We start from the raw sequence: 23,410 nt of genomic DNA on the forward strand, positions 1-23,410 counted from the left end.
ATACTCTCACCCCCATAGCCCCATTGAGCATGGAGCCAGAATGCAGAGATTGATCCCACAACCCTGAGATCATGACCTGAGCCGAAACCAAGAGTCCAATGCTCAACCAACCGAGGCACCCAGGCACCCCTTTAAAATTCTTATTCCCAGTTTACAATGCATTTGCCTCAAAGTTCAGACATTCTTTTTATTCAAAAATACCTATTTATCAATCCACACAAAATAATCTAGAAACCACTTGATAAAGCTGTATCTAATTACAAGGGCACCTCAGTGGTTCAGTCAGTCAAGTGTCTGACTTTGGCTCAGGTCATGATCTCCAGGTCCAGGGATGGAGCCCCACATCGAGCTCCCTGCTCACCAAGGAGTCTGTTTCTTCCTTTTTCTCTGCTTGTGCTGTTTCTACCTCTCAAATGAATAAATATATATATTTTTTTTTTAAAAGGCAAATTACATTGCTCAATCATAATTCAGTAAACTAGTAGTATTCCTAGGAATTGTAAGATACACCAAAATTTGAAAATCATTGCTCTAGCTCAGTGCTTCTCAAACTTTAATATGCACATGGATCACATGAGACCATGTTAAAAATTCTGCTTCAGTAGGGTCTGGGGTGGGGCTTGAAAGTCTCCTTTTCAACTAAATCCCCAGGTGATTCTGCTCATCAGTGAACTACATTATGAGTAGCAAGAATCCAGAGGAGGGCTCCTCCAGTTTGGCTGCACATGAGAATTAGCTGGGCAGCTGTACAAAGTACAGATACCACTCTCAAAGATTTTTATTTAATTGGTCTGGGGTGTGACTTGGGCATTGAGATCTCCTTTTTTTAAGTTCCCCAAGCGATTTTTTTTTTAAGATTTTTTATTTATTTATTCATGAGGAACACAGAGAGGGGAGAGAGAGAGGCAGAGATACAGGCAGAGGGAGAAGCAGGCTCCATGCAGGGAACCCGACGCGGGACTTGATCCCAGGTCTCCAGGATCACGCCCTGGGCTGAAGGCGGCGCGAAACCGCCAAGCCACCCGAGCTGCCCTCCCCGAGCGATTTTAATGAGCCATGAAGTTGGAGAACCTCTAGAGCACAACTCATCATCTCAGTAGTCAGCTAAATTTAAATAGTGGAATTCTCAGCATAGCTTAGGTCCTATATATGGCACCCAAGATGGAAACAGGATTGTTAGCATGATACATATAAATATGCCTAGACTTCAGCCAGCAGATCTATTGCTCTACACAAGCTGTGTTGGGACTTTTGATCTTAAGCAAGTGACAGATCAGATCTTCAATTTCTTCCCATATCTAATGAGGATTAGAGCCCCTGAAAGTTACAAGAACAAAATGAGAAAATATTTGTGCAAGTGGTTTGGTGAGGACTGTTATCTATCAACAAACATATACACAACCCTTACATTTTGCTGACACTGCATATTACATATTTCACTTATCTATTTTTTTTTTTTTTACATATTTCACTTTTCACCACTAAAGCATTTGAAACAGATGTAAATGTGGAAGCACCCGCTTAGTTCCATTTCTAACAAAGTGCTTAATGATGCAGTTCCAGGAATGCATTGTGTCATAAGCACAGAACCACCTGTAACAAGTAAAGGATTAGTAAAGGATTACCAGCCTCAGGGAAAAGACAAAGGACTGTCATTTCCCAGGGCTGTCAGCACTGCCTTTTGTCATTAATTTCAGATACACTTAATGAAAACATGGAAGTAGATTCCCAGTTGCAAATTATCAACTCCTAAAGAGCTTTTCAGAGGACTGAAAGAAAAGGATTTTAATACCAATAAAGAATTAAAAAGAGAGAGAGAGAGAGACAGAGGCACAGGAAGGAGTGGCATGGAGTTTTTTAATTTGGAAGGCAAAAAGGTTACACTTAATGGGAAGCAGAGGTCATGTTAATAAATGCTCATTACAAAGCTGCTCTAACACAGAAGCAAGGAAACTTCTCTGGGCTCTCCACCTACATTTGAAATCAGAATCAGTATTTAAGTATAAATCTTATTTTCTTGAAGAAAATCCACATGTCCAAGTTGCCATCTCAAAAGTTCTCATCCAAGGGAAATCAAAAAGTGAACCTAAAAGAAAGAAAAAGAAAGGTAAAAGAGACATCCAAGGTTTTTAAAAATGTCTTACAATACCAGAAAACAGGGCCCCAAATCCTTCAATCTAAATTCTGAACCCACAAAGACAATTATGGGGCTCCCAAATTCTAGACAGTATTCAAGCCATGCTAGAACAACCAGAATAAAGCAAATATTTCTCACAGAACATTTTATAGGGGTATCCATAAAAATGAATGTTCCAATCTGAATCCCAAGCACACCACGGCAAAATTTACTAGGAGTGGCAGGCATGGGTTCTAATTCCAGCTCTGCAATCAATAAAGCACACAACTTTATATAAGTCACCCTGACCTCTCTAGCTCACAGAATCTTGGGAGGTGAGGAGGGCTGCAACTTAGCCTAAAGAGGTTTTCTGGATCTAAAAAGCATACAAAGGACTAAATTTCAGTTAGAGAATAGGGGGTAAAAAGGAAGAATTTCAAAGGAGAAAGAGTAGAGAAAAATTCCCAATCTCAGATTTAACAAAGGTCCCAAAATAGAAGAAATAATTTCATTTTCATTGAAAGATAAGGTTATTTTTGGCAAGAAGGTAGAGGATAACTCCCAAGAGAAGCAGCCACATTGCTGGCCACATTGCTGGCCACACAAGACTGCAATCTGTAGGCTGTGAGATGAAGCCCTCCCGCAAACCCAGCAAACCTTTTCAAGGCCCTCCAGGAGAGCTGTCAGCCTAGCGCAATGCAACATGGGTGCAGCCAGAAAGTGGCCCCTTAGCCTTAGAGGCTCCAACATTCCTAGCCATCAGCAGCCCTTTTTCCTGCAGTGTGTCATTAAAATACTGCGATCTTCTTTCCGTGTCATGACTTGAAAAAGGTTGGAAAACACTACCTTTCAAGAGCTGGCCTACCCTGGCTGGTAAAACACATCACCTTATTTTGCATACTGGTTCTGGTGACCTGGAGACTCTAGCATCAGAACTTAAAGGAAAGATCTTATTAGACTTCCAGCCAGGGTGCTTTTATTTCACTAACAAGGGCATTTAAAGAAATGATATAGAACTGTAGAACATTACTACATCTGAACTGTGAAAAAAGAGCAAAAAACAGGGAACAAAAAGCATTCATAGTGCCAACCAGGAACAAACAGATCTATTAAAACTTAACCTACTCACTCCATCAAATTTCCTTTTCTTAAAAAAAATTTTTAAGCAATCTCTACACCTAACATGAGACTCAAACTCACAACTCCAGTATCAAGAGTCGCATACTCCATGGACTGAGCCACCCAGGTGCCCCACTCCATCAAATTTTTTTTTTAAGATTTATTTACTTGACAGAGAGAGAGAGCGCGCATAGGTAGAGGAAGGGGGAGACAAAGAGGGAAAAGCAGGTTCTCCACTGAGCAGGGAGCCCCGATGTGGGGCTGGATCCCGGGATCCCAGGATCGTGACCTAAGCCTAAGGCAAACACTCAACTGACTGAGCCACCCAGGTACACCCACTTCATCAAATTTCTTAAAGCAAACTCTCTGGTTATAGAATGCATCAGTTCTAACGGCCGAGGTAAGCAGACTAGAGCATTGGGCTTTTCAGTGAGGAGTCTTGACGCAGAATTTTAAAAGAAATCCTAGGTTTAGCATGAAAGTCAAGTTTTGAGATTTTCTGGTATTAATTTTTTTTTTTTCTGGTATTAAAACAGTTAAATCTAAGACACTGGGACTGGTTCATTTAGAAGGCAAAAATGACTCATGAGATTAAGTCTCTTTAATAGTGGTTTTCAGAAAATTCTATTTAACAAAACTCTGCTCCCTTCTTTTAAGACAAAACTACATTTCCCAGACAGTATTCTAAAAGCAGTGGATCTAAGATTCTTTGAAATGTTAACTCAACAAAATTAGACTATGCCACACTCAGAAGAATGCTTCAACTGCTAACCAGGAGATAAAGGTTTTAGGAAACTAATAAAATTGCCTCCCATGATAATTGAGACATGCAAAATGGAAGACACCTACTGAGAAAAGTTCACATGACTTCTTCAGTCTATTTCACCCATGCAGAAAAGACCGTGCCATGTGATCAGTCTGTTCTAATCATCTTAAAAGAAAGTCAGGCACAACACAAAGTTAAAAATAATTATTCTCTGTAGAGATACAAAAGATAATGCCAGACGGGGTCATTTCTATTTGGAATCTGTATTCTTCTCCAGTACTCTCTCTATTCAGACACCAGCACTAAGTAGATACACTCAAATACTGATTTTCCTTCAAATACATCTCATCCTGAATATCCTGATCACCCAATTAATAGTGAAATTAGAGAAAATGTGCATCAAGACCATTCTGCAGAAATTCTAGGTTCTGAGCTCAATCTGAATCACTATACTTTCAGAAGGGAAATTGTGTGTTTCTAAAGATGACAGGAGCTTTGTAGATCAACTAGTTTGATCCTCTCGTTTTATAGATGAGGAAGCAATAACCTGGGAGTTTAACAGATCTGTCTAGAACTGTGCTAACACTGAAGCCACCAGCCATACATGGCTATCTAAACTCAGTTAAAAAAAATGAAATAAAAAATTCAGTGCCTCACTCAGGCACATTTCAAATTTTCACTAACAACATGTAGCTGGGGGCAGTTGGCTGGCTCAGTCAGTAGAGCATGCAACCTTTTTTTTTTTTTTTTTTTTTTTTTTTTTTTGAGCATGTAACTCTTAATCTCAGGGCTTGTAAATTCTAGCCCTATGCTAAATGTAGAGATTACTTAAAAATAAAATCTTAAACAAAACAAATGAAATCACATGACTAGTGGCTACCATCCTGGATGGCACAAACCTAGAACACTTCCCCATCGTAGAGTTCTACTGGAGAGCACTGAGCCCACATTATCCTCTCTGGATAAAGTCAGGTCTCCTGATCTTTCTTGCGTGTCTTCTGAACCCAAGATGATCAACTCTGTAGACACATTTTTTTAAATTTATATATGTATGTATGTATGTAAATCTCTATACCCAACGTGGGGCTCAAACTCACAACCCCAAGATCAAGAGTCACACACTCTTCCAACTGAGCCAGCCAGGCACCCCACAGAAACATTTTAGATAGCCTACTTTCGTCTTATCAATCTCTCCTAAGCTTTTCCTATTGAAAAAAGATGTTAATATTTTTATGAAAACTTAACAAAAAGATGTAGATACCCATTATCCAAGTCTCTGAACATAATAGAGGAAAAGGAATATAAAAGTTCAGAGTCAAAATGTTATCAAATTCCCATGCAGTCACTACTAGCTCCAGGGCCTGGACAAGTTAAACTAAATGCTGGTTCAGTCAGTGGAGCATGAGACTCTTGACCTTAAGGTCATAAGTTCGAGCATCACATTGAGTATAGAGCTTACTTTTTAAAAATGTAAATTCCATCAAGGTTGGGTTTGTTTTTTTGTTTGTTTTTGTTTTTTTGTTTTTTAAGATTTATTTTAGAGAGAGAGAAAGAGAGAGTGTGTGCCGCGCTTGAGCAAGGCAGGCAAGGGCAAAGGGAGAGGAAAGAGAAACTACCAGGCTCTGCACTCAGTGCAGAGCCCACTGTGGGGCTGGGTATCACAACCCTGAGATCATGACCTGAGCCAAAAAACCAAGAGTTGACGCTTAAATCGACTGTGCCACAAAGGCACCCCTTCACCAAGGTTTAATTACCTCATGCATAAAATGGGAATACTACTATTCATCTAACTCCATCACGGGGTTGGCCATGAGGATCAATGGATTAACATTTCTAGGAGTGTATGTTCACGTAGGAGCGTATGTATGTACCAGGAGTCCCACAAGCCTGGTAATGTGCTAACTATAAAACATTTTTTTTTAAAGATTTTATTTATTTATTCATGAGAGACACAGAGAGAGAGATAGAGAGGCAGAGACACAGGCAGAGGGAGAAGCAGGCTCCATGCAGGAGCCTGACACGGGACTTGATCCCTAGTCTCCAGGATCACGCCCTGGGCTGAAGGTGGCGCTAAACTGATGAGCCACCCAGGCTGCCCTATAAAACATTTTATAAATGTTATCTAATTTTGTAAAAGGCCTTACAGAAACATTGTACATTTTGTTATATACAGCCACACTAACTTTCCACCTCCTGTGAATGGATAGTGGAAATCTGGTAATATGAATAAAAAGCAACACTTGAAGAAAACAAAAAGCAAAGATCAATTGAGGATCCACACAAACGGTATGAACTGCCTGAAATACAACAGGAATTATCGTGAATTCTAATAACCACAGGCTGTAACAGCTGGAAAAGACTGATGAACATCCAGGTTAATTCCCTCACTGTTGTAGATAAGGAAACTGGGCCTTAGAAACAAGCTGATTAAAAAAAAAAAGAAGAAAAAAAAAAAGAAGAAGAAAGAAAGTAAGAAACAAGCTTATTTGTCCAATCAACTAGTTAACAGAGCAAAATCTACAATGCAGGTCTTCCAACTTCTAGTCTCATGCTTTGCCCTACCCTACAGCCCCTTCCTAAGAATTTTTTCGTTGGCTTCCTTCTTCCACAGCATTTTCCATGTCTTAGCATCCGTGTAACTATGATTTAGCTATTTTATAGCATTTTCTTATAGTTGAAATTATTTATTCATACGCTCACTCAACAAATATGCATAGTGACTATTAGCCCCGTGCTATGCCTTCAGGGAATTAAGAGTTCAGTGGAAGAGGGAGGTCTGGGTGGCTCAGTGGTTAAGCATCTGCCTTCAGCTCAGGTTGTGATCCTGGAGTCCTGGGATAGAGTCCTGTGTTGGGCTCCCCACATGGAGCCTGCTTCTCTTTCTGCCTGTGTCTCTGCCTCTCTCTCTCTCCCTCTCTCTCTGTCTCTCATGAATAAAATCTTAAAAAAAAAAAAAACAGAGTTCAGTGGAAGAGAGAGGAAAGCAAACAAACCATTTCGTAACTATTGGGTAAGTGTAGCATTAGAGGTATGCACAGTGGGCTCCAGAACAGGCTCTTATACAACCTGGGGGCTGGGATGACATGGAGTAGGAATCATCTGAGCTGCAAGGATGGAGAAATAAGGCAGGGAATTAGGGCAGCTGTGAAATTCATAAACACAACAATATTTGATTTTTTTTTAAACTGGTAGCTTTAAATAGACCAAATACAAAATAGAGCTCAATCACCAATTCGTCATCAATTAATGGGTTTTTTTTTTAGTAAATAAAATAAGTAGGGCAGCCCAGATGGAGCAGCGGTTTAGTGCCGCCGGCAGCTCAGGGTGTGATCCTGGAGACCCGGGATTGTGTCCCACATCGGGCTCCTTGCATGGAGCCTGCTTCTCCCTCTGCCTGTGTCTCTGCCTCTCCCTCTCTCTGTCTCTCATGAATAAATAAATAAAATATTTAAAAAATAAAATAAAATAAGTAGATTCAGCATTTTAATAATGGCTAAAGAATTCAACTCCCCCTCCAACTGGAGAAAAAAGGTGGTTGGAAAAAAAAAAAGATCATACTGTATGCTTAGCTCAAAATACGTTCTACAAATTTAGAATAGGTCTCTTTTTGGGAACTTAGTTGGTGGCTAGATCTAATTCAATATAAGATGAAATGTCAAAGAGAAAGTGGAATAAAAACTAAAAAGCTCCCCCTAATCAAAAAATTAAAGATTACTACCGTGGATTTGGGAACAAAAACAGGTCTAGAATGAACCAAAAAGAGAGCTCTTGAATTGACAAAATAAGAAAAGGAAATAAAAGGAAAATCTGTGGGTCTCCATGCACTTGATGTCTTTCCTGGTTAAGGAAATCCCTGTTGCATGACCTTCTGTGCCTAACTCCACACTGCCCACCTCTGGTCAGAATGTAAAGCAAACCCCCACCCAGCACCTAAGTCCACTTAGACCTCTACTGCCCTCCTGTGACTAGAAAGAAACTAGATTTTATCACAAAGGTATCAGTGGTCCCCCTCCCATTCAACTTTTCTTTTGCTTTGTAGCACATTCTTAGCATATGAAATGTGCAACCCACTAGGTGGCAGTACAGCCTAAAGAATAATACCTCGATTCCCTTCCAGAGGTAATTTTCTGACACTACACGCTAGCACCCGTTTATTCAAGGTTTCACTTTCCATAGTCATAGTTCCTGCAGTCGGTCACAGGGGAAGCAGATGACCTTCCTCCTGTCATACTGTCAGGTCCATAGTCGCCTAACACTATGTCCCAATGCCCACATCACCTCCCTTGCTTCATCTCATCACACAGGCATTTTATCATCTCCCATCATCAGAAGACAGATGGATACAGGACAGTAAGATATTCTAAGAACACATTCACAAAACTTTAATTCCAGTATACTCCTATAACTGCTCTATTTTGTTAGTAGTTGCTTTTAATCTCTTACTGTGCCTAACTGATAAACTGAACCTTATCACAGGTATATGCATACAGGAAAAACACTAGTATATGTAGGATTCAGTACCATTGATTTCAGGCATCCACTAGGCGTCTTGGAATGTATCCCCCACAGGTAAGAGACGACTTCTGTACTTTACTGATAAATTCAAAAAGTTAATTAGCAATTTTTTGGGGAAAGCACTGCTTGTCAGAGTTCTGTTCTGCCCAGCCCTGTCAGTCTCCTGGTTCCAGCCAGGATTAAACACTATGAATTTTTAAAGATCTGTGGGAGAATGGCCTCCATTGCAAAAGCAAAGCAACACTAACAAGATTTTAACATGAGCATTTAAGCATTTGGCAAACAACCTCCTTCCAGACTGAGCATGTTTCCAAGCTCAGACTTGTCCCTTTTTTTCCCAGTTCGCTTTCCCTCAGATCCAGGGACCATGTATGTCATGAGGAACTTTCCTGCCCAAAGTGTTACCCAATGTAACTATGTCCCTATTCATTTCCTTTCAGAATATGTTATATAGGTTGACAATTTTTGAAAAAAAATTTCACAAAGAGACATGAAGAAACAACACAGTAAATATTTACAGATACCATGTAAATTTTAAAATATTCAAATCTCCTGAACTTCTGTGTCATACATTCATTCAAAACAGATTTACAAAACACACAGACACACACACACACACACACACACACACAAAACAGATTTACAGGGGGCACCCAGGTGGCTCAGTGGTTGAGTGCCTGCCTTTGGCTCAGGTCGTGATCCTGGGGTTCTGGAATGGAGTTCTACATCAGGCTCCCTATAGGGAGCCTGCTTCTCCCTCTTCCTATGTCTCTGCCTCTCTCTGTGTGTCTCTCATAAATAAATAAAATCTTAAAAAAAAAAAAAAAAAAAAAACGGTTTACAGCCACCTAAAGTGCCAGACACTGATCAGCAACTCCAAAGCTCATAAGGAGCATTTTTTACTTCTGCATTTTCAAAAGTGGGGCACCTGGCTGGCTCACTTTTGATACCAGGGTACAGAGTTCGAGCCCCATGCTGGGTATGGATGTTGCGTAAAAATAAAGTGATTTTGGGGATCCATGGGTGGCTCAGCGGCTTGACAAACTTAAATAAAGTGATTTTGTTGGGGTTTTTTTTTTAGATTATTTATTTATTTATTTATTTATTCATTCATGAGAGAGAGAGAGAGAGAGAGAGAGAGGTAGAGCGCGCACGCACGAGTGAGACAGAGACCTAGGCAGAGAGAGAAGCAGGCTCCTCACAGGGAGCCCAATTCAGGACTCTATCCCCAGATCCAGGTCACAGCCTAAGTGGAAGGCAGACGCCCAACCGCTAAGCCATCCAGGTGTCCCAAATAAAGTGATTTCAAATAAATATTATTTAAAAAATAAAAATAGAGGCTCATGGGTGGTTCAGCCAGTTGAGCGGCTGCCTATACAGCTCAGATCATGATCTCAGGGTCCTAGGACTGAGCCCAGCGTCACTCCCTGCTCAGAGGGGTATCTACTTGTACCTCTGCCCCTCCCCCTGACTCATGCTCGACACGTGCTTGCTCACTCTCTGTCAAATAAACAAAATCTCTAATGAATAAATAAATATTAAATATATGTATGTATGTCATGAGTTTATTCTTGGCCCTGGGATAGCTACATATAAACAGTGCTGCCAACTGAGTGGGTCTTTACCAAAGGATGTGTTTTCAAAGGCCACAAAAGCTGAAGGTTGGAAAAGGCTGTGTTAATAGATCTAGGGTTGTTGTTCTTTTTTTAATATTTATTTATGTATTTATTCATGAGAGACGCAGAGACACAGAGGGAGAAGCAGCCTCCATGCAGGGAGCCCAATGTGGGACTCTATCCTGACACTCCAGGATCATGACCTGAATCAAAGGCAGATGCTCAACCGCTGAACCACCCAGGCATCCCAATAGATCTAGGTTTTACAATAGTTCTGGCTGAAGGAAATCATCATGAAACTCAGGTCTTAGAGTAGAGGGAAGGAATGGAGACTAGACAGCAATTCAAAGGGAACTTTAGCTGATAATCTACAATATCTAGTATGTTCAAAATCTTTTTTTTTTTAAGATTTTATTTGAGAGAGAGAGCAGAGCGATAGAGTGAGCACAAGCAGGGGAAGGGCCAAGGGAGAGGAAGAAGCAGGCTCCCCACAGAGCAGGGAGCCAGATGGGGGTCTCATCCTAGGGGGACTCATCCCAGGACCCTGAGATCACGACCTGAGCAGAAGGCAGATGCTTAAACGACTAAGCCACCGAGGTGACCCTAATATGTTCAATATCTTAATTCCTCGTAGTGGTTGGTTATAATATTCTCCACACTTTTCTATATTTTTTTAAATTATCATAATAAAAGCAAAGAAGGAAAATAATTAAGAGGAGAACAATGATAAATACTTTTTAAACACATTTAATTCTGCAATTGCCAGATACTTTATAGTAAACAAATTTAAGCAAAAATAGAGTATAAAAAATTCTTTTGAAGTCAGACTGGATTATCAGACTCTCTTATAAATGGCACTAGCAAACCTATCTGAAAATAAAGACACAGAAGAAGCACTTGAAGCTTGACCTTTGGTGAGTTCTCACTATCTGTTAATTTATTTACTTATCCTTGAATAAATTTATTTTTTACCTCAATGCCATTTTCTTTTAATCTTTTTTTTTGCCTTTTTCAGAGTAGCTCTTCATTTTAAATGTCATCCCCCAATTCATGCAAGAACAGTACACTATAGATGTTTATTCTTTTTACAACCAACCCTCAATGTACTTGACAGGTATGGAGAATGTTCAATCTGTTTTGGTCTACCTTCTGAGTTGGTATAAATACTGAGAACTCACTTGGAAACTATTTTAAGTGTTTTGGCACACTACACACAGAGCTGAGTTAGAAGCACATATGGGCAAATAGATGGATGTTTAAAAATTAAAAACGGGATGGGATACCTCGGTCGCTCAGCAGTCTGGTGTCTGCCTTCGGGCCCGGGCGTGACCCCGGGGTCCCAGGATCAAATCCTACATCAGGCTCCCTACGTGGAGCCTGCTTCTCCCTCTGCCAATGTCTGCCTCTCTTTCTCTGTCTCTCATGAATAAATAAATAAAATCTTTAAAAAGAAAATTAGAAGTGGGACAGTATAAACTGCATCAAATGAAAGATCTGTGAAAAACCTTTCGGGCAGTGTCCCAGAGAGAAGGATTTTTCAATGAGCATATGCTCTATAAATAATTTAACACTGTAATCTAGGATTGGAGGCTCTTGCTGTACCTTGGGCCCATAATTCCCAGCTGAACAGGTGGCCGTTAAGTTCTTAATATGGTCTGCAGTATGCAGTTCCTGCTGAGCCTGCTTTTATTGCCTCTGTTTTTGTCATAATTTTGAAATTCTAGGCTCTCTGCAGCAGAGTCCTCTGCCGATCACGACAGGCCTAAGAAATCATTTTCCATGATTTGGTATCTCCCTGAGCCTAGAGAATATCCTTGAATTGTTTGCTCTGTTCCCTTCCTAAGCATACACATGACTCATCTAGAAAAGAGTAATTTTAGCAATCTAAAGTAAGACAGAAAATTTATGACCTTTCCAGCAAGGTTACTATCAGAGAGCCTAAGAGTGACTCATGAGGTTTTGCCAAGGGTAAAGTCAGCGCTGTTGGTTTGTTTTCTAGCTTTGCTCAAGGAGTTATCATTCTCAGACACTCTGTCTGCTGCCTCTGCTCCCAAATGGCACATAGCTAGCTCCCTTCTCTGGACTCCCACAGCACTGTGTTCAGATCTTTGCTGTAGCTCTAACTATGCTGACTTCTTTTTTTTTTTTTTTTTTAATTTTTTTTTTTACTATGCTGACTTTTAACTGCTGTGTTTATAGGCCTTCTCCCCTACTAGAAAAGTTAAGAGCCACATTTTACTTTTGTTTATATTCCCAGTAACAAGACATGACTGGCACACAGAAGATATGGTAAGGGGAGGGATGGGGCACAACTCAAGTCCTAATCAGGTCTCCAAAGAGTTAAACTGTATTAGAATAGTAGAAGGAAGCACTTCTCAAACTTTTCACCAAAATAAACCATTTCTGTCAACTTACCACTACCCAAAGTGAAACCTTACCTAAAAATTAAAAAATTAAATAAATTTTAAAAAAAAAGAAACCTTACCTGAATTAACAACTGTTTTTTGAGGCAATTATCAGTAACAGAAAGAATTCATACAACACGGTAAGTTAATGGATTCATTCATGCCACAACTCATCTATAGTCCTTATCACATAGCATAGACTTTATACATGGTTGCTAATTCGTGTGTTATACTGCTGATTAGTACAAAAATGATAGATCTCCGGAAGCCTGGGTGGCTCAGCGGTTGAGCATCTGCCTTTGGCCCAGAGCATGATCCTGGAGTACCAGGATCGAGTCCCACGTCAGGCTCCCTGCATGGAGCCAGTTTCTCTCTCTGCCTCTCTCTCTCTCTCTCTCTCTGTGTCTCTCTCGTGAATAAATAAATAAGAATCTTAAAAAAAAAAAAAAAAAAAAAAAGATGATAGATCTCTAAGTAGTCACAGAAATAGGTCCATCCTGGGATATTCTTCCCTGCCACAAGATAACATTTCCTAAGGTTCTTTTTTTCTCTGCCACCCAACAGCAACAACACTAAATTATGTAGTGGAAAGGCAAAGAAAAAAGCACATTCATTCATAAGTAAGCTAGGTGGGGTGCTGGAAAAGCACTAGGCCAAGAGCACCACTGGCTAAGGCATTACTCTGCAAAGTAAGAGCTGTGTGCCCACAGAATGCCTGTTTTCTCATAAATAAAATAGCAGTGTTGGGGCTCCTGGGTGGCTCAGTTGATTAAAAACATCTGCTTTCAGCTCAGGTCATGATCCTAGGGTCCTGGGATCAAGCCCCACATCAGGCTCCCTGCTCAACAGAGAGCCTGCTTCTCCTCCTCCCGCTGCCGCTCCCCCTGCTAGTGCTCTCTCGTGCTGTCTCAAATAAATAAAATCTTAAAAAAAAAAAAAAAAACAGGGATCCCTGGGTGGTGCAGCGGTTTAGCGCCTGCCTTTGGCCCAGGACACGATCCTGGAGACTCGGGATCGAATCCCACGTCGGGTTCCTGGTGCATGGAGCCTGCTTCTCCCTCTGCCTATGTCTCTGCCTCTCTGTGTGTGTGTGACTATCATAAATAAATAAAAAATTAAAACAAAAAAAACAAAACACAAAATAATAGTGTTCACATTCAGTTTGGAAAATTCATGTACTTTTTTTTTTTTTTTTTTTTTTTTAAGATTTTATTTACTCATGAGAGACACAGAGAGAGAGAGGCAGAGACACAGGCAGAGGGAGAAGCAGGCTCCATGCAGGGAGCCTGATGTGGGACTTGATCCCGGTCTCCAGGATCAGGCCCTGAGCTGAAGGCAGCACTAAACCGCTGAGCCACCCGGGCTGCCCACTCATGTACTTCTTAGAGATTTAGGATTCACTTGGAAGGGAGAGATAGAGAGAAGGGCATACCATACTTGAAACAGAAGCCAAGCAGAGAGAGCTTCTCAATTCTGTCAATCAAAATAAATCTGGCTCCATTGCTGCTTTATATATTGAGATTCTACATAAGAGTTTATTTAGGAAAAAAAAGGAGCTCTACTGTGAATAAAGGGAAAATGGCAAATGAAACAAATGACATCTCATCCTATATATATTTTTTTTTTTAAGATTTTTTTAATTTTTTATTAATGATAGTCACAGAGAGAGAAAGAGAGAGAGGCAGAGACACAGGCAGAGGGAGAAGCAGGCTCCATGCACCGGGAGCCCGACGTGGGATTCGATTCCGGGTCTCCAGGATCGCGCCCTGGGCCAAAGGCAGGCGCCAAACCACTGCGCCACCCAGGGATCCCTCATCCTATATTTTAAAATCTCTCAAGTTAATCCAATTTCCTCATTTACTTCCACTTTAGCACACATATTATTAGTAAATGGGTATAGTCATTCATTCAGCATATACCAGGTATCTATCAGGTGTGAGCACTAGACTAGGTACTAGAAGGGATAACTGCCCAGCATTTAAAGTTATCTGAGATCAAAATCAGAAAAAAAAATTACAGAGCATATCTGTAGGTAGAACCTACAATTTAGGGCAGCCCCGGTGGCCAAGAGGTTTAGCGCCGCCTGTAGCCTGGGGTATGATCCTGGAGACCAGGGATCGAGTCCATGTTGGGCTCCCTGCATGGGGCCTGCTTCTCCCTCTACCTGTGTCTCTGCCTCTTCTATCTCTCTCTGTGTCTCTATGAATTAAAAAAAAAAAAAAAAAAAAAACTTAAAAAAAAAGAACCTACAATTTATGTCTATTCCAAAATTTTAGTTGTTTTTATGGAGTTATTGGTGTAGAAATTAATGTACTAAGAGAGGAACTTATTTTCTGTTCTCTTAATGATTTCCAAGAACAGTGAGAAGGGAAGGCAATGACCAAGAGAGGCAGCACCAATGAATCATGATGATAATGCATACTTTGCATTCTGATATAAAATTCTGCAAATGTCTTATCAGCAATAGAACCTTGGTAACCATAATCAAAACTAGCCACACTCAATTTCTATTCCTAAAGCAACATTATGGGACAAGGGCTATATCACTACTTACATTCTTCTAGTCTCCCACTCCCCAGTTAAGTAAATGGGAATAATTCAGCCAACGAAGTTCATTACAACAAGGTGCAGGATGGTGCTGGCAAACAGAAAATCAGCAAAGGCTCGCTCTGGGGAGATGCCTTGGAAATCTGCTTTGTTCTGTGGGTTGATCTGTATCCTGAGGCAAACTGCACAAGAAGCAAAACATGAAAATGATTATCTAGAAATATAAAACATATGACTGTTAATGAACATATCTATATGCTATGTCCCAATAATTCTAACAGAAACGACACATAAGTGCATCCAAAGACATGTACCAGAATGATGCCCATGACAGACCCAAACTAGAAACAATATAAATGTCTCTCAACAATAAAATGGGTAAATTATGGCATATGCACACAATAAAATGCTATACAGCAATGAAAAGAACTTCATAATATGGATACTTCCCACAAATATAGTGTTAAGCAACACAATTCAGATACAAAAAATACATGCTGTATGATTCCATTTATATAAAGCTTAACACAGGCCAGTCTACAGCAATACAGGTGAGGATACTGGTTTTAATCTTTCAAGGGAGGAGGAATGGCTGGCAAAGTTCAAGGAGGAGGCATCTAGAGTGCTGGACATCTTCTGTAGCTTGCTCTGGGTGCTGGCTAGATGGGTGAATTTAAGAATTCATAATTGTTCATTTATGTTTTGTGCTCTTCTTAAAGTTAAAAGAAAAAAATATGACTTCCCAGGCTAAAAACAAAAAGCTTACTCTGAAAAAGATACATATAACCAAAATATCTTCAAAACTCTCTTATCGCCCAATTTAAGTTTATAATTGCCTCGAATGGGTAGCAGTAACAAAGCGGCTGGGCTGAATGACAAAATGTTATAAAACTGTGAACTATTTTCTAATAAAATGTGTATAATACTGGATAGCACAGAGTATAAAATCCTTATATCCATGAGAAATCTCTCACAGTTACAACCTTTGATCTTAAAGTTCTAGTAACTGCTCCTTTCAAAAAACTTGAGACCTAAACTACACAACTCTCTAGCCACATTCTATCTACATCCTTGAATACGCCAACCTGATACGTTAGTCATGGTCACATTTGACATGAAAAGGAAGCTCCAGAAGTACAGTTTTCCAAAATATCTTTATGCCTGTGTTAAATAATTACACTACCTAAGAAAACCCAAATCTGCTTCAGGCTAGCATCCATCCCATCACCAACCAAGAAAGAAATTGACCTGAGAAAATGACCCAAAGATCAGAAAACTACCAGACTAGTTCTCCAGAGGCCATCACCATGGCAACAGTTTTCATTATGCTTAAACATGTAAATAACACTGTTCCACTGATCTTTTCAAGCACCTGGACCCTTCAAAATATGAAAGACATTGAAGCAAGGGCAACCAATTAAAATCCTGCTTTGGAGAGTACAGACTGGTTCATCCACTTGAGAGAGATGACAATATCCATTAATATTTAATTTTTTTTTTACTTTTTGGATAAGGAATTTATCTTACAGAACAAAGAATTGCTAACAGCATGTTCATAAAGTTGAAAAAAAAAAAGTGCAAACAGTCCAAATGTCATCAAGGGGATTTATTTCAATAAATTACACTACCGACATGCAATGAAATCTCATACAATTACTCAAAAAAAAAAAAAAAAGATAAATTCTCTACATGTTGATAGTAAAGATATCCAAGATATATTAAGTTTAAAAAAAGCCAAAAATTATTCCATTCCATATTTCTCTTAAGAAAACAAGTTATCATTATTTTCTCATTTCTTTTAGTTGGAACCTAGGAAAAATTTGGAGAAATAGATACCAAATGATTAACCATGGCTATTGAGATGGAGGGTAGGGATAGAGTAGTGTTTCAGGAAATGCAAGGGGACAAGAGAAGCTCCCCATGAGGGTGAATAAGGTAATGAACTGATGTGTATGGTTACCGTGGCCATAGTCACCCAGCTTATTTTAATGACAACATAAGAAATCAAAGAGTCTATGGAGACGGAAGGACCTTGGAGTTATAAAGACCAACACCTATTTTGATACATAAAATGTCCAAGAGGTGGGGATGGGCATACTGGGGGAGGCTGATGTCACCTAGGAAATTTTCCAAAGTATACTCACCACACCCAGAATCTGACAAGCCATCCCCGGTGGAAAATTACAAATCTCCCAGAGCCTGTGTTACTGACACGGATGTCCTATAATCTCAGATGCATTAAGATACAAAAATGGCAAAGAACATCTGTTTAAAAAGCTCCTCCACAAATGATCCTCCATTCTCTCCCTAAACACTTCCAAAGATGGAAATTTACTACCTCCTAAGGCAGCCTGCTTCACTTAGGCCGTTCTAATTTAATCTATCTCCTTAAATGTTCATTCATCCAGCAAAATATTTACTGAGCACCTATTATGTGTTAGCATCATCTTAGGTGCTGGGAACATGGCAAAGAACAAGAGAAGAGTCTGGCTCCCAAGAAACTTACACTCCAACAGAGAGAAATACGTAAGTAAATAAACAAGGAAATACCAGGTAGTAATATGTGCTATGAAGAATATAAAGCAAGGTAATAAGAGAGTGACTGGGAAGCTATTTTTATTTGGTAGTCCCAGAATATCTTTCTAAAAAGGTACTGCTTAAGACCAAAATTTGAAAAATAGGAGCCAACCATGCAAAGATCTAGGGGCAGAGCATTCCAGGTAGTAAGAACAATCTTGACATGTCTTAGATGTAATAGGTCAGATTGACTAGACCATAGTGATCAAGGCTAAGAGGGAGTCAAGGGCCCAATCCTGTGGAGTTTTGTACGCTTTAGGAAATGGAACATTTCAGAGTTTTAGCAGATGAGTAAAATAATCTGATTTATCATTGTTAAGGTTGCCAGAACCACAGCAGAGAATGCTTTACAGACTTAAAGGAGCAGAGGAACTACACAGGCTGAAGAGGCAGCCAATGGCAGTAAAAATGAACATAAGTGAAGAGATACAGGCTATATTTCGGAGAAGACAGGGCTTGCTAATGAAATAGAAGTGGGAAATAACAGAAATAAGGGATCAAGAAAACCTCCTAAAGTTTTGGCTTCAACCAACGTACTGACTGGTGAAGAGGCAGATGGCTGGGTGGAAAGGTTCAGTTTGTAGTTTCATACCAGACATCAAATAAAGATGCCAAGTGGGCAACTGGATTTACTAATCTGGAATGCAGGGAATGGGTCAGAACTAAAAACATAAATGGGGCAAACTGTAGTTACAGAAAGATTATTTAAATCCATCTATGGAAAGAAATTAGAAAACAGAAGGGGTCTATCACCATGTCCTCAGAGAAGCGTCTAGCACAGAGTAGGAAGGTAAAACCAATGACTTGAGAAGGAACAACCGGGAGAGTGTAGTGCTACAGAAGCTTCAAGAAGAAGAAAGTCCTTTACACAGAAGGCAGCAGCCAACTATTTTAAATGCTAAATGCTGCTGTGCATTCAGACAAGGTAAAGTAGATGGCCACTAGGTTTGGCAAGATGGCAAGAGTAGTTTCATCAGAGTGGTGGGGCTAGAGTGGGGTAAGGAATGAATGGAAACTGAGAAAGCAGAAACAGCAACTAGACTATTCTTTTATAGCATTCTCTGATGATGGGGAATAAAGAAATAGAATGGCAGCTGGAGGGGCATCTGGGGCCAAACATTTTTTATTTGGACAATATTAGAGCATATTGTATAACGGGAATGACCCAACAGAGAAATACTGATAATGTAGAATGGAAAGATAATTGCAGAAGTTGAGTCCCTGAGGGAGCAAGAGAACACTGGATCTTCTGCCCAAGTAAAGGAGTTGACAAGAAAAGGACACACAAACCATCATCATGGGAAGTAAAAGAGTGGGGGTATAGATGCAGATGGGCTGCTATGATTCCTTGCTGGGAAGATACAAGGATTCCTATCTACTTTTTAGTAAAAAAATAAAATAAAACAAGATCTCAACTGAGAACAAAGGAAAAGAGGAAATATGGAAGAGTTAAAAGAGAAGTATAGATGGAGAGGAGCTAGCAACAGGTATGAAAGATTTAGAAACAGGACTCTCAAGCACAAGGTTAGCAAACTTCCAATCCCTTGGATAATGGTTATGGTAGATAATATCAGGGCCCATAAATCTAATAGATAATGCCCAAAGAAATGCTAGACCCCAGTCCACGTGGCCCAATAGTTCCTATGAGATAGAAAATACTCTGGATTAGGCCTCCTTGCCTTTCAAATTCAAACTGCTTTTGGATTTGTAAACTGGAAGAAACAACAAAACTATTTTTGTTAAATCCAAAAAGCCTGGGTGGCTCAGTCAGATAAGCATCCAAATCTTGGATAAGCATCCAAATCTTTCTAGCTCAGGTCATGATATCAAGTGGTAAGATCCAGCCCCACATCAGGCTCACTGCTCCATAGGGAGTCTGCTCAAGATTCTCTCTCCTCTGCCCCTCCCTTCCTCTAACGTGTGCATGCTCTCTCTCTCTGAAATAAATAAGTCTTTTTTAAAAATCCAAAATTGTTTCATATAGATTAGGAAATAAAACAGATCAAAGTTGTAAAAATGACTAAACTGGTTTCAAGATCAAAGACGCTTTAAAAAGTCTTCATGTTTTCCACTTATCTCTTAAATAGCACTCTGAATGAGCAGAAAGAGGGATTTCACTTAGGTAAAAAAGGAAACTAGAAGGGCTGCCAACCTGGGATGTTACTTTAACAAAGGGACAGATGTCCCCAGCTAGAGATATCTAACTATAAGATAAATAGTCAGCTGCTAAGGAAATTTTCTAAGAGCATATGCTTAACTAATACATGCAGGAGGAATGGAAGAAAATAGCCTGCCAAAAAGAAATTAGGAAACTAAACTAAATAACATTTCCCTCCAACTCATCTAGTGTAGGCACACCAATTCTAAGTCTCTCCCTTACTTGGATTTTTTTTTTTTTTTTTAATCTGTCTCTCCCAGTGGACACAGGAGAACTGGCCGGCTCAGTCAGAAAAGCATGCAACTCTTGGGTCTCAGAGTTGTGAGTTCAAGCCACAGGTGCATGAGTACCTGGGTATAGAGATTGCTTAACTAAACTTTTAAAAATAAATTAAATTAAATTTGGGGCACCTGCATGGCTCAGCCGGTTAGGTGTCTGCCTTCAGCTCAGGGGACCTGGGTTCTGCATAAGGCTCCCTGCTGAGCAGGGAGCCTTGCTTCTCCCTCTCCTCTCTGCTCGTGCTCTCTCTCACTATCTGTGTGTCTCTCTCACTCAGATAAATAAAATCTTCTTCAAAAATTAATTAATTTAATTTAAAAAAATCTTTAAAAATCCTTAGCTTTTCTATTACCTACAGAATAAAATCCTTGGCCTGACCCTGTCAAAGCTCTAGCATCCAGCACTACGTAAACATTGAACAGAATCTCCTACAATTCCCATTCTCCAACTAAACGGGGCTCTTCCAACAGGGAAAAAAACACCAGAAAATGAGAAACCCGGAACCATAAATAGATAAAAGGCTTCCCTTCCCAACAATCCAATGAAGGATAAACCCCAAATTTCAAATTTCCCGTTTAAACAACTCCTTTGAAGATCTGGGTAACAAACGGCAGAAGAGTTAGGATCTAGCAAGGGCAATGTTGTCAAAAGAAATGAACCTTTGATGATGACTATGAACTCTCATGAATCCTTTCTTATCCTGAAGCAACTTCCATTTCTCTGGCCCAATTACCTGTTATCTAAGAGCTTTGGAAATCCTAATCCCCCATATTGACTCCACTATCACTGTGCCTTTGCACTAGACATTCTCTTCAAAAGCAAGCTAGGACTTTTCACTGGGGAGGAGGAAACGGAATCTGCCAACTCAATTTTAGCTACAACAGCCCAAAAATAGGACTTGGCATAAGAAAAAATTATCTGTTCAAAAGAAAATCTTCTGCTTTTATCACACTAATCTACAACTGTAGTCCATACCCACTCCTCAGTAAATCAGTCTTCCATGTAAGCCCTGAGGAGGCATTCTTAACCTTAGGCTTATGAAGCTGGGGTGACTTCAGCAAGAAACTTTCTTTTCAATCAACTTAGGGGGCCCACTCCTACTCTTGCAGACCTGGAAGACAAAAATCATCAAATGGAAGTCACTAGAGGTTCTCAAAATTCCTTCTCCGGTCTGGATAATACAATTTTTAGTTACAAGCACCCTGGATTGGGGGAGGCGGGAGAGGCAAAGGGGGGATGCAGGGGGACGGGGTAGAAGGTCTGATATCCAGAGCAAACAGGGTAGGCTATCTGGTGTATATGACGGTGGTAACATCGGAACTCCTGATAGCCCAGATGCTGCCACAAAGAACCAAGTCTTGGTCATCTAGGACAAAACCCAAAGATCATAATAAAACATCCAATTCACAGGCTATTAACTCTACAACTCCAGACCGGCTAGTACACAAGTCATTAAGTCCTTAGGCTTATTTTAAGTTCTGAGAAAGAAGGTGGAGTATCTCTGGTATGAGTCTGAGCTAGCATTTGTGTAAAAAGCATTCTACAGCTCTATAAGCTGAGAACCACTATAAATGAGCAATTCTAATGCTGTATTTTGTCTCTGCCCCAAATAGACTGTAAATTCACTGAGGACAAGAAACAGAAACCTGATGCACCTCCAAAGCTAGTACCCTCTGTTAGACTCAAAACACAATTGATGGTCTGATAATAATCACACTGGGGGAAAAAATGGATTCTAACATGTTCTCAAAATCAGACAGAAGACGATACCAGTGACTGGAAGGGCCCACCTGGTGCCAGGCTAACTCATGGGCCAAGGCTGAACTTAGCATTCACTAGAGTTCCTGCTGGGCAAGAAAGGTCAGCTTTTGTTATATACGGCAGTCTACAACGTATCAAATGCTGGGAATCAGAATAATAACTGCTAAAATAGAGCTCTGTGAATAAAAACGGAGTTCAGGATACTGACATAACAGCTTTATCCACAAGAAAGAAGTAGGAGCAGCTGAAAGCCAAAGTCAAGTAAAGGTTGATTCAACAAGCGAACCACCTATGCTCCTATTTCTTACACTGTTTCACTAGCGGTTAGCAGTGATTAGGTCGAGGTGAGAGAGATACTTCGGAGTCTGCTTTTCCATTTTAAAGCTCTACCCATTTTAAAGGTATGTTAAAGCCGAAGTGAACGCTGAAATGGAGTTTTCCTGGAGTGAAGCGGATCATCAGGCTGGGCAGCGCCGTGAAGCGGGTTTCTCCAGAATTCCAGAATCAGGCTTGTGGCAACCTTTCTGAGCCTCAATTTCCCCTTTCACAAAAGAGGGCAATGCAGGCTCCTCTCGGGACTTCACGGGGCGGTGATCTGCTATAAAAGAGAGTGACGAGGGAGGAAAAGCAGCGCACCAAAGTAAACACATGATTACTGCGATTACGTAGAGAACCATTACCCGCTAGGATGAAGCTCCCCACACAAGAGATGAAGCCCGAGAGAAAAGAGTTGAAGGGGAAGGTCCCCACGAGGAGGCAATAACCGAACTGCAGCGCCCCGGTCAGCAGTATGTACAGGAGGTACGCGTCAAGCAGCTTCAGGCGCTGAGGCGTGGAGCTCAAGTACTCCTCTAGGAACCGCGAGATAACCGACGCTACCGACGCCGACATGACTACACACTCGCTTCTCGGCCTGCGCTCCCCGAACGCCCGGCGAAAGCCACGGCCACCCCGGATGTAGTCCGTAGCCTTGACGCCTGCGCACCTCTGCAGCCCCGCTCCGCCCGCCCCGAGTCGCCTCTTTGCGCAGGCGTGTACTCAGGCCCGGGCGCGAAGCAACTACCGCGCAGACGCAGAGCACATCTACAGACGTGGGCCACGGCCTGCTAAAGCTAAGGCGCCTGCGCAGTGGATCTGATCCGTCCCTGGGCCGGAGACGTGTGCTCTTTCCGTCCTACTTCCGTGGTCAGGTCGGTGACGCCCACAGTTGCTCTAGCAACAGGATACTGTGGGAGGAAGAGGGGGACAGGTTTTACAAAGGACAGCGTAGCCACCCGAGGGTTCCGGCTTTCTTTGGCCCACCCGCGTCTTCAAAGATTGACTGTTTGGATCTACTGTGAGGCAACGCCTGGCGTCCTCGGGGTTCAGTCGCGACGCAGCCCCAGCTCTGTTAAGGGCAAATGCCTGCCCCAGATGATTAGAGCAAGTTACGTCCGCCCGCAGAAAGAACCACCGCTGCTAATCGCTGCGCAGGCACTAGCTTAGGCGGGGTTATGGGGGGAGGCAGCCTCCCCTCTACCTGGCCCTGAGCGGGACTTGGGATTTGTCCCT

At 41.0% G+C, this 23,410-nt stretch overlaps 1 protein-coding gene across 2 annotated transcripts; it reads right to left on the reverse strand.

The window, feature by feature from the left end:
- Window positions 1-1,837: 1,837 nt before the first annotated feature.
- On the reverse strand, window positions 1,838-22,870 carry DAD1 (defender against cell death 1). 2 transcript variants are annotated; one of them, XM_077908559.1, is made up of 3 exons: window positions 22,540-22,855; window positions 15,092-15,266; window positions 1,838-2,086 (listed from the first exon to the last, which is right to left on the reverse strand). In XM_077908559.1, exons 1-2 carry the CDS (start codon window positions 22,748-22,750, stop codon window positions 15,136-15,138), a joined length of 342 nt encoding a protein of 113 aa, XP_077764685.1. In that variant the 5' UTR covers window positions 22,751-22,855; the 3' UTR covers window positions 1,838-2,086; window positions 15,092-15,135. The 2 variants fall into 2 exon arrangements, with proteins under 2 accessions (XP_077764685.1, XP_077764687.1); XM_077908561.1 differs by lacking the exon at window positions 15,092-15,266 and having other exon boundaries at window positions 22,540-22,870.
- Between the last annotated feature and the right edge of the window lie 540 nt (window positions 22,871-23,410).

The sequence above is a fragment of the Canis aureus genome, chromosome 9, assembly GCF_053574225.1.
Source record: "Canis aureus isolate CA01 chromosome 9, VMU_Caureus_v.1.0, whole genome shotgun sequence".
NCBI classification, from domain to species: domain Eukaryota; kingdom Metazoa; phylum Chordata; class Mammalia; order Carnivora; family Canidae; genus Canis; species Canis aureus.